The 12,050-nt window shown below is 39.6% G+C and overlaps 1 protein-coding gene across 1 annotated transcript in view; it reads right to left on the bottom strand.

The window, feature by feature from the left end:
- Positions 1 to 9,049, bottom strand: part of LOC126416613 (uncharacterized) — a 129,588-nt gene extending 120,539 nt beyond the window's left edge. The window contains exons 1-2 of the mRNA XM_050084403.1: positions 9,031 to 9,049; positions 2,073 to 2,405 (exon numbers count right to left, since the gene is read on the bottom strand). Coding sequence (XP_049940360.1) covers positions 2,073 to 2,405; positions 9,031 to 9,049 — 352 coding nt within the window. The remainder of the gene's footprint in view (positions 1 to 2,072; positions 2,406 to 9,030) is intronic.
- Between the last annotated feature and the right edge of the window lie 3,001 nt (positions 9,050 to 12,050).

Genomic DNA, 12,050 nt, shown 5'->3' with positions numbered 1-12,050 from the left:
TCCGTATTATATGGGACGCAGCGTATGACGTTTGTTGTTACTCCAGAAGGTCGCCGTTGCGTTGTATTCAGCGCGGCTGGTTCTCTTATGCAGCTGTTTGCGCCGTGACCTCCCAGCTAACGTATTCCTCCTACACGTGTAAATATTTCAAAGGAGTAGGAAAAGAGCCTGGCGGGTCGGCTTTCTTGCTGCTAGCATCCCTTCGCATCCGAACGAGAGAGGAGGAAACGTATTATGTAAATCTACAGCGCACAGCCTCGCAATCTAATTTGAGCACAGAACGTGACAGGAATCGCAAACCGAGAAGACTCTTGACAACACCTTATTCTTTTCGCTAACACTGCCAGTTTTCGATTAGTTATATCTACACAATGTGCAACTGTAATTTATCGATCAGTAGTCCAATTCATGCCAGTTTTCTGTTACTTCTTTTTCTTTTTACTTCAACACAGCGACAAAAGGATTTATGGCGGACTCGTGGTTTTACCAGGCTGTTTGCTGTAATAAATTCCACTTCAGCTTCCACATGAAGAGCTGCCGAATTTCAAATACCGAAATCCTGACAGTTCCTAAACGAAATATGATGGTCTCATGATTTTCGGAAACTGAGAACATAACAGCCTTTAATATATGTTGTTCCTCTTTTTTAAAGCTAAAACTAATTTTCCCTAAGTGCTTAAGGATATATAAAGTTCATTATATACAATACGGAACATTTCCAAAAATTGCAACACCTAACAACATGCATAGTTCTCAAACTTGGTGGTGTGGCGTTGAAAAAGATTGCTTTAAGAAAAGTAATAAACAACAGAATTGAAAGTAAATGAAAAAGAAGACCTAAAATGGCAACTGAATCCTTGCAAAGCTTTATACTCTAAAAGGATAAGACATTATCAACCGGAAAGACATTTAACAGCAAAGAACATTAATTTTTAATTAATTTATTATTTTTCAAAGAATCCATCTGCACCGGCGTAACGGTTAAAGACCTTATAAGTGCCAGATTTGATTCCTAAGGAAGTTAATTTATGTTTTGATCTATGTAATAAAAAAATTTTGTTTGTAAAACTTAAAACTCCTTAAAAGTTTCATGTCATACATAACCTAAACATGTGACAGGCAAGTAAGGCTGTACTTAGCCCGAAAGCTCATACAGTGACCTACAATAAATCGTATTTATAGGGAAACGATACCAGGTGGCAAATTTTTCTATAAATCGTGTGTTTGCAAAATTCCCTTTGCGTACTTTAACTGCAACCAGGTAATGAAATTACTATTGGAGCCAAGAAGATGTCACGACATCTGTCTGGAAGCGTACTATTTTCTTGGAACAGGAACAAACGTATAGAAAGAATAATAGCCAAACATGTATAATCCACTTCGATTCATCTGCTGGCTGAAACAGAGATAGTAATTTACTGTCCCAATTAACTGTAGCCAGATATTGCAATTACGATGTTCAGCGTTAAGGGACAAACGAAACGTTTCAGTATTTACACGACACAGCGTTCATTCTACGTATGTTTTTCCATCGAAAGCTTGCATCATATTCCGCTTCTACGACAATGGTTAGCATTGGGCAGTATTATAATGCGTGTCACTTGACTCTAACAGTAGCCACAGAGAACTAATATTGGTATGACACCAAACAGTTTCTCTAAAGCTGAATACATTTTTTTCCAAGCTTGCCCCTGTATGAAGGAAATCGCACACGTGCTCAAAATGCAGAAAATATTTATTTGGTCCTTGCTATAAGCCATCGTGTATGGGAATATAGAAGCACTCTATACGTAAACCATATTGAGCAAAGGGGAGATATTTCTGCACCGGATAAAGCTAAATTAAAAATCCGAACACACATTGGTAACCAATTATTTTCAGTTTCGAAAATCTTTATTTCACCTGCCGTCTTCGTTGATATTACTCAATGGGAAATGTTTAAAATAGCTAGAGATTGATTTGATAGGTCAGTGTTTTTTGATTAACAAAGATTATTATTAATTAAGATACGCCGAACACGAGAAGGGCTTACGTCCAGACGAGTAGAACATAAAGCGTTACGGTGGCCGTACCTTCAGGTGGAGTGAATGCGATAGTCGAAGCTGCCGCGACGAGCAGCAGGAAGATGGTGCTCGTTGTCATGACGATGTCGTCGGTAGCTGCCTTGCGATGTACAGACGGCGACGCACAGACAGCCAGTGTGCCGAGGTCGCAGGCGCGACCCGTTTTAAAACCTGGCGCCTGCGCCGAGCGCTGACGACGCTCGCCGGAAATTCCCGAGCTGCATTGACCGCGGTCGTGATCGCACAGTCGTGCGCGATTCGTCAGGTACACGCCGACCTCCGACCTCCCATCTGTTTGCACGTGCCAGGCCGACTCGTCTTCTTTGTACTCACTGTGACCACCTGTGGACAGTTTTAGTCATAAAATATTGGCATACGAAGTAAATAACCGTGACGTAACAATCCACGCAACGTTTAGCGGTTTCAGTGGTATTGTATTACTTTTTAAAATTAAAGTCTACATTAATGAAAGGATCGATTTTGTTCTTTTTGATGTGTCTTTTTTACAGCACTAGTACTGCTATAGATCTTCATTTGAAATTAACGAAGCATGCTGTTGATGTATCCTTTCTTCAGCAAAGGTTACCTTGAGAAATCTAAACCTTAAAAAAGGCATTTATTTAGTGGCGTGACTGTTTCAGTCTTGCGTCTCTTCGTTGTTATTGATACAGTCTGTTTAGATATTTGTTATTATTATGAGTGCTAATCAGCACTGCAAAACATGTGATGTTAATATATAAAGGTTGGCGTGAAAGGGTTTGAAATGAATCAACTAAATTATAAAGCATTCTTTGGGTAGAATGTATATGTCGAAAAAGAGGTGACCTAAATAATACCATTTTTGCAACTTAAATAATATTGAGCAATATACAGTAGGTTACAGGTTCTCCATTTTTATTAATATACAGAACAGTTAGGGGTTTCTGCATGTAGTAACAGTTCATAAATATGAAAATAGATGAAAACAAAATTATTCCGAGAACCTTTCAACACTTACCGAAACACACGAATTATCACTGACTTCCAACAGTCAAAGCTTTCTTTATCATAAGACCCAAAAAGCTTCAAAACCTAAGTATTGCTGTCAACTGAACCTGAACTCGCAATTTCTCTTCTTTTTGAGGTTTAAACCAAACACTACTCTTTACCTCCTAGAATGTAATCAATAAATTTTTGTTCACAGATGATTCCAAAATTCCTTGAGCTCTAAAAGAAAAGTTACATACAGCTATGAGCTGTGTATAATTACAGAATCGCACACATAAACTCACTCAAAACCTGTTCTGAAGTTGCCTATCCTCGGATATAGTCTTGGTACGTCTGATATCAAATAAATATTTTTTCATTTGATAAATGCTCGCCTTGATAGTGTGGCTAATATAAGATCTAAAAACTTCGGCGGATTTTGTTATGAAACAAAAGAAAGATACGTATATCCAAAAAACCTTCATTAGTCTTTCAAAGTTATTTCCGTTGGTGACAATTTACTTTGGTAAAGTTAATACAGCTGGAAGCATTCGTTTTCGAAAGCTTTTTCTGGTACCATTTGATTCAGTGGATGTCATGGTTGCCTGGTCTACTCCTGATAAGAATGGTAATACTGTTCTTATCTCCTTTGATGATGCTTTGGAGAAAAGTGAGCCTGGGTCTTATAACGCCCGTTCACGTTTTCTTGTGCGACATCTCAATTTTTGTGACACTGACTGGGTACATATCTTCCACATATACAGACAATTTCGAATATTCGAGTTAATAATGTCCTTGAACATTTCTTGTGTATGCTTTTCTCAGGACTTAACAATTAAAAATTTAAAAAAGCAACTCTGGTGGGTTATTATTAAAAAGTATGCAATTCATACAATATTGTCCCTTGTACTTTCTCCGTAACCCTTATCAGATAGTCCTCGATGTTCTGATGGTACCCATCTCAGTTGCTCCACATGGAATGTTATAATAAACTTGTTGAGTGTCAAACCCAATTGTGACTCATCATCAGCAGTTCCTTTTTCTGTCTTACCTCGTCTCAATTGGTCAGTGGTTCCTAACCCTTTTTAAGACCATTACCCTTGTGTGCAACCAGATATTAGACAGTACCCCCCAATTTTTCCCATCCACCACTCTCCCACCATTACCAACTTTAGCACCTAACTAAACTTCAGAATGAAAAATAATCTTCATTGAACACTTCTATTTTAAAAATACTGAAAGAGGAGTGATATTTAGTTTTGTGGGTATTTTATTAAGTCACAAACTAATGAGTCACTGAGGCAGTTGGTAATGCTTATGTCTAACAACCATTTTTATATTTGAGTTGTTTTCAGTAAGTGCACATCACAAGTCATGCTCCAGATCCATTCAGTTACTTGTTTTAACAACAATATTATTATTCAGTCCTTGACTTTGCCATTACTTTTTTTATTTTTTTTTGCTTTCATGAGTAGTAGGACAAAGAGAGCGTGAGTATGTTTATTAGTGTGGATTGCCTACATCAGGGATAGGTATGCACTCAGGGGCAAACCTATTGTTCACCTTTGATTGACAGATCATTCACCTATTTTTCCCCTTTGACAGGTCCTTAACCTATTGTTCTCCCATTCCCTCCCACTCCCACCCACCCCTCAGAAACCATACAACTCACTCCCTCCCCCTCTCCCCTCACTGCTACAGGTACACTTTCAGGTCTGAGTCATTCGAATACCCCCTCTCACTCTTATCAATTTGACTGACTGCTTAATTAAGTTGCTCAATTAATTAACATCTCCCCCTCTAGTAAACTCCCTCACCTCCCACCCTCTCCTAGAAATTGGCGGGAAAAAGACTCAGTTGATTGGTCATTTGGAGGGAACTAGATTGCAGTGTATGGAATATTGTTTAAACAATTTAGACAATGTATAGAATATTATTTAATTATTTATAGCAGTGTATGGAATATAGTTTTTTTATTTAGTTAAACAATTTGTCCAGAAATCAGTTGCAATATATAGAATATTGCTTAAACAATTTAGACAATGTGTGGAATGTTGTTTATTTAAACAATTTAGGGGATTCAAGCCAGTGTATGGAATATAATTTATTTATTTATTTGAAGAATTTTTCAGGAAATCGGTAATAGTGGGACAACCTTCATGTGGCCCTACTCTTCATTGTTGCCACTACTATCGCCGCCATCTTGGATCCGCCATCTTGAATAAATTTGGCAACAATGCAAAAAAAAATGGTTCAAATGGCTCTGAGCACTATGGGACTCAACTGCTGAGGTCATTAGTCCCCTAGAACTTAGAACTAGTTAAACCTAACTAACCTAAGGACATCACAAACATCCATGCCCAAGGCAGGATTCGAACCTGCGACCGTAGAGGTCTTGCGGTTCCAGACTACAGCGCCTTTAACCACATGGCCACTTCGGCTGGCGGCAACAATGCAGTGTGGGGCCGTACGAAGGTTGTCTCACCACTATCATGGTCAAAAATCTGCTTTCACATCTATAAATCTTGAATCCCACATTACTTGTCGACTGGAAGAAAGCGCAGGTCGTTCCCATTTTCAAGAAGGGTCATAAATCAGATGCGAATAATTATAGGCCTATTTCGCTTACGTCAATCTGTTGTAGAATAATGGAACATGTTTTGTGTTCTCGTATTATGACGTTCTTAGATAATACAAATCTCCTTCATCATAACCAACATGGATTCCGCAAACAGAGATCATGTGAAACTCAGCTCGCCCTATTTGCCCAAGAAATTCACAGTGCCGTAGACACTGGCGAGCAGATTGATGCCGTATTCCTGGACTTCAGGAAGGCATTTGATACGGTTCCGCACTTACGTTTAGTGAAAAAAATACGAGCTTACGGAATATCGGACCAGGTTTGTGATTGGATTCAGGATTTCCTAGAAGAAAGAACACAACATGTCATTCTTAACGGTTCAAAATCTGCAGATGTAGAGGTAATTTCGGGAGTACCGCAGGGAAGCGTGATAGGACCTTTATTGTTTACAATATACATAAATGACTTAGTTGACAACATCGGTAGCTCCGTGAGGCTATTTGCAGATGACACGGTTGTCTACAAGAAAGTAGCAACATCAGAAGACTCGTACGTACTCCAGGAGGACCTGCAGAGGATTAATGCATGGTGCGACAGCTGGCAGCTTTCCCTAAACGTAGATAAATGTAATATAATGCGCATACATAGGGGCAGAAATCCATTCCAGTACGATTATGCCATAGGTGGTAAATCATTGGAAGCGGTAACGACCGTAAAATACTTAGGAGTTACTATCCGGAGCGATCTGAAGTGGAATGATCACATAAAACAAATAGTGGGAAAAGCAGGCGCCAGGTTGAGATTCATAGGAAGAATTCTAAGAAAATGTGACTCATCGACGAAAGAAGTAGCTTACAAAACGCTTGTTCGTCCGATTCTTGAGTATTGCTCATCAGTATGGGACCCTTACCAGGTTGGATTAATAGAAGAGATAGACATGATCCAGCGAAAAGCAGCGCGATTCGTCATGGGGACATTTAGTCAGCGCGAGAGCGTTACGGAGATGCTGAACAAGCTCCAGTGGCGGACACTTCAAGAAAGGCGTTACGCAATACGGAGAGGTTTATTATCGAAATTACGAGAGAGCACATTCCGGGAAGAGATGGGCAACATATTACTACCGCCCACATATATCTCGCGTAATGATCACAACGAAAAGATCCGAGAAATTAGAGCAAATACGGAGACTTACAAGCAGTCGTTCTTCCCACGCACAATTCGTGAATGGAACAGGGAAGGGGGGATCAGATAGTGGTACAATAAGTACCCTCCGCCACACACCGTAAGGTGGCTCGCGGAGTATAGATGTAGATGTAGATGTCGACATGTCATGTGTTCTGGTCAGATAGAGAGAAAGAGAGAGAGAGAGAATGAATGATGAAGTAATTTCCAGTGCATTGCGAGTATTAACGGCTCCTTCTCAGATAGGAAAGCTAACTAGTGACAGTGAGAGTAGGCACTTGCTACAAATCATGCTTCCCCTGCGCTGCTGCGTTCCCCAGTGACACTCGCTTCAACTACAGCTCTGTTTAAAATGAACCAAGTTAAAATGTGTTGCTGGATTCCTTAATTCTGAACTGGCAGAAATTGGAAGACTTCATGCCTTTAACGCTTTGTGTCCGACCACTCTAATAATAATTAGTAATAGTGATAATACTGTGTATAGCGCTATAGCAGCTTTTATACGGGGTGTCCCAGGGGGAATGCTCAATATTGAGGGATATGGCAGGAACGATCATTCGAAGCAGAAAAGTCTAGTAAGCATGGGCTACAAAATGTTTGCCTTAAGAGCTACGAGCACTTCTTCATTTTCGATACGGTGAAACAAATCTCTTTTACTGCAAATTCCTTGCTCGCCATATTTTGAGAGGAGACAGTATGGAGCAAAAGAAGAAAAAATTGTTTAGTACACTTAGGCTCTAGAATGCACGTGTTCAGTAAGAGAGATGTTTTTCACACTAGCAGAGATGAACCAGTATTGATAGCTCGTAAGATATGCACTTTACAGCCCGTGTTTACTGTACTTTTATCCTTGTTTTGGTGCATGCTACTGCCTCTCAAAATATGGAAAGCGAGGAGAATGCAGTAGAAGAGGTGTGTTTCACAGTATCAAAGATGAAGAAATGCTGATAGCTCTTAAGGTATGCATTTTAAAGCCTATGTTTACTAGACTTTTCATTCCTGTCATATTCTTGAATATTGACCATTCCTCCTGGGACACCCTGAATACTGTTGTCGTGCTGTGAATTAGTTTATTTGTCTGTTTCTAAGTCAGCAATGAAGGAATTTCTGGTCTATCGAAGAAACAATCTACAACTAGGAGAAGACACTTTCATGAGGTATTTAGCATTTGTTACATATATGTCTAACTTTTACCATGATCAACATGTGATATGAAGCACAAAGTATGTGTGTAGTTGGTAGACTATATGACAAACCTGTAATCTTCATAATGCCAGTAACTGCGAAAAAAAAATGATTATTGATAACTTACTTAGTTAATATTAAGCTTACAAAATTGTGATAGTGATAAAGACCTTTAAAAAATAGTTTAGTTTCATGACTACATCAAAACCAAACCTTTTTGTTTTTACCCGTCAGAAAATTTCATTTTACCCCTCAGTGGGTAATTAGCCCCAGGTTGAGAACGACTGCAGTAGGCGATATCAGCAACACACGCTTGTGCTGTGTCGCTCGAGTGGGGAGTCTCTGTTTCGAGTCTCTTATGGTGGAGGAAATTTTCATCGGCCACAGCTAATGGGAGATTGGGAAAGGTTCCTGATTATCAGATTTTGCGTCATTACCCTGGTTTAAATTGTTAGGTTTCCACAGTGTTTCGTGGAGTGATGTTGCGTGTCTCTGTTAATGAGGACCCGTCCGTCGGATGGAGACGTCAACCCCGGCGGTCCCTTTGGTGCTAATCGAGGAGTCAGACAGTGTGAAGGCACGAAGCTTTACCCTCTCCCTTCTTACTCTCATCGTCATTATCAAGACAAACACAACACTGACTGCCCACATCGACTCTTCACAGTCACCTACACTGGTCACCGGAGATCGGAATTTTGGAAGAATCCTTCTTTAAACGAGCTAAATCTATCTACAATTTGAACGCGAATCTGAACGGTTTACATCTTCGTGACTGAAACGCCTCATTGTAACATTGCTTTTCTCAGTCTGTTCATATAAATGTCCTAATTTCCGTAATAAATACCTTTTGTGTCCTTTTTATTAATATTTATTCTTTTATTATTAAACAGAACAAGAAGTGTCGCCACGAAAAGAGGTAACAGTGGGTGCCTTTTTCGTTATTATTTATTCCTTTGTTATTAAAAACGATAAGAAGTGTCGCCGTAAATAGACATAACAATAGGCAAGGGTTTTAGTTGCAATTTGTTCACTTGGCTTCCTACCGGATCATACCTCCTTCAAAATCAGCCATAACTGCCGGAGCTAAAACGAGGTTTCGTTATTCTATGTTTCTCTTTCTTTCGGTTTCACTGCGTTCTTGTTGTCCAATGCAGCTAGCAATTCAGTATTGCCAGCCGTTGTGGCCGAGCGGTTCTAGGCGCTTCAGTTCGGAACCACGCGGCTGCTACAGTTGCAGGTTCGAATCCTGCCTCGGGCATGGATGTGTGTGATGTCCTTAGGTTAGCTAGGTTTAAGTAGTTCTAAGTCTAGTGCTTACAGCCATGCGAACCATTTTAATTCAGTAGTCCTTTACGTAAACACTTTCATTTCTTGTCACATCACTACAATCAAAAGCACAATGCCCTTTTCAAGATTGTTGGGAAGAAGATTTGTTCACTTCTGACGGCGACAGCAACATCGAATCGAAAATCGTTATTCGCATTCGACTAATGTTAAGCTGTTATTGATGCCTGTGTTGCTTTATGGAAACTGCATACTACTAAGTTAACAGTTTTTCAAGAGATATACGGACGAATCTGTGTCCAGTCGGTCAAGTTTGCGAAAATGTTACTTAAGTGAATGTTACCAGGAAGTAGTGACGATCATTTAAAGTAAAAAGATAAAAAGATCTGGATTTCAATCGACAAGCCAACGGATCCTACTGATCATTTTATTGCCAATGTTACTGTTGGGCCATTAGGTCCTTCAGAAGGTGAATAAGCAAAAGCATTCCTGCTTGCAACAGACGATTCAGCTACAAGCATAGTTATTTACTGATTTATTAAAGTTCGTGTGACCGGAAGAAATTGAGTACGACGACGTACCGCTTTTCATCTCAGACGCTGCACCATAAAAGAGAAAGGCTGGCACAACTTAAAAAATTCTGATATCAAACACCCTTCACACGACACACGTAGCACATGGTTTACACAGGGTGTCAGAAGAGGCACAGGGTGTCAGAAGAGGCACGAGGCTTATTTCCGAATGTCGACAGACTGATTTCCAGTATAAAGAAGGTCTTTGTGGAAACCCGCCCGGATATACATCTGCGTTAAAGCGTCGCTTTCGGGATGGGGAGATGCACAGGTCTCGGATCGAATCTGCCCCACTGACTAACGACGAGGGTCTGTGTGCCGGGCGGCCAGCGTTGACGTGGTTTTACGGCGGTTTTCCACATCCATCTAGGTGAATGTCGGGCTGGTACCCAAGCCCCACCTCATTGACACGATTCGCACTCATTTAGACAACTTTCACTCTCTTTCATGTGGATAACACTACACACAGACAGATGGAGTACGGACATTCAGTCCCCAGGGGTAATGGGATGGCGACAGGGACTTCATAAACTAACCATGCCAAATCCATTAATAACCACGCCGACGCAGGACAAAGGCACAAGAAAAAGAATCAGATATTTGTGAAAGCCCCGTCAAGAACTCAGACATTTAAAGATATAATCTGCCCCCACAACCTCTGCTAACGTGATGGTGGACACGGATTTTACCGTTAGTTCACTACACTTCAAATTTCTCGGGTATAACTAAGCTGGTCATCGCTCTGGAGGATGAATCATCTTCAGGTGTAGCAGCAAAGAAATTTCTCGAACCTTCAGAAGTGAGAAATGACTTAATTTTCATTAAGGTCGAGTTCAGCTTCCTGCCACGAAAGATCTGCCAGTTTCAAAAAACAGGGCAACCTTTGACGAAGTCAGTGAAAATTGTGGACTATTTAGTGCAAAGACTGGAGAGTATGCAAGGGAAATGGGGTTCATTAGTTAGGGAAAAGTGTAAAATGGTGTTTGAGAAAAATTATGTTCTTGACAAACTTAGAGACATTTCAAAAATTCTACAAGGTGACAACTTTATATCAGCAGAAATACACCCTACAATAGTTCAATGTCTTAGCTTTGCTCCAATTACCTCCGTAGGTGTTGCGATATCATTTTCTAAGGTGGAGAATGTGTTATCTGACAGGAGACTTAACATGACTGCAGAAAATTTAAGAAAGCACTTGTTTATCATGTACAACCAGTAAGCTGATAAGGCATTGTAATCCATAGGGGTTCTAGAAACTTCTTCATTTTTCTGTTAAGAACAAGTAGCATATTGTTTGAAATTTTAGAGTTACTGTACTTTAAAAAGAAATTTAACGCCTATTAGCGAACATATGCTGATTGCATGATTGTCTGAATATTTCAATATAGTAACTAAACATGCATATGTAAGGTTTTTTTGTATTGTATTTAATTGCCTGTTTTACCTATTTGTAACGCCTTTTTGCCTGTCTATTTTAACGATTTACAATGCCAAAACTTCCGGTCTGTGGTCATCACGAACAAGTAAGTCACAATTCCTGATGGTACTTTTGTTTTGTCGTTACAACTACAAGAAAATGTGTTTTTCTCATCAGATGCGTATCGGTTTATTGAGGTAAAGCATCATAAGTGGTCAGTAATTAAAGATATTTACAGTTTGATTTGTTTTTAGGATCGATAACAGTTCATCAACAGTTTGTTGGTTTTTACTTACGGTGATTTCTGCTTGATTTCTCGCCTACATTTTTCTGTTTAGTTTGTCTACCATTGGTTCTTTATTTCCATTTTTCATGCTATTTTTTCATAATGGCCAGCACTTTTTGGTAATCAGAAGTGTTTAGGCGGATCCTGTTAAGTCTGTTTAACATTTATCTGAATGCAGCCTGTAACCTATTCGGTGAGTGGTTTGAGGTTGCATTTAAGATTGTGGTTCTTGTATATGTCAGATGTGTGTTTGTGATTGTCTTTTCTTATGGTTATGTCTGGAAAGTTGAGTGTGTTTTCTTATTCTTCTTCTATTGTCAATTTTATGCTTTTGTTTACAGTTTTTATATCTTTGTGTAGTTGCTGTATTCGATTTTTAGGTCAACCTACCATGTCTATTATGTCATCGACGTATCTATAACAGTAGATGAGGTTGTAGCTTTTAGTTGTTATTACGTCTTCAAGTACCAAGTTTTCAATATGATTGAGATGAGGAATACCCCAGACCAAGCAA

Source organism: Schistocerca serialis, chromosome 1 (assembly GCF_023864345.2).
Source record: "Schistocerca serialis cubense isolate TAMUIC-IGC-003099 chromosome 1, iqSchSeri2.2, whole genome shotgun sequence".
In the NCBI taxonomy this organism is placed as follows: Eukaryota; Metazoa; Arthropoda; class Insecta; order Orthoptera; family Acrididae; genus Schistocerca; species Schistocerca serialis.
This window is presented reverse-complemented; position numbering and strand designations above follow the sequence as displayed.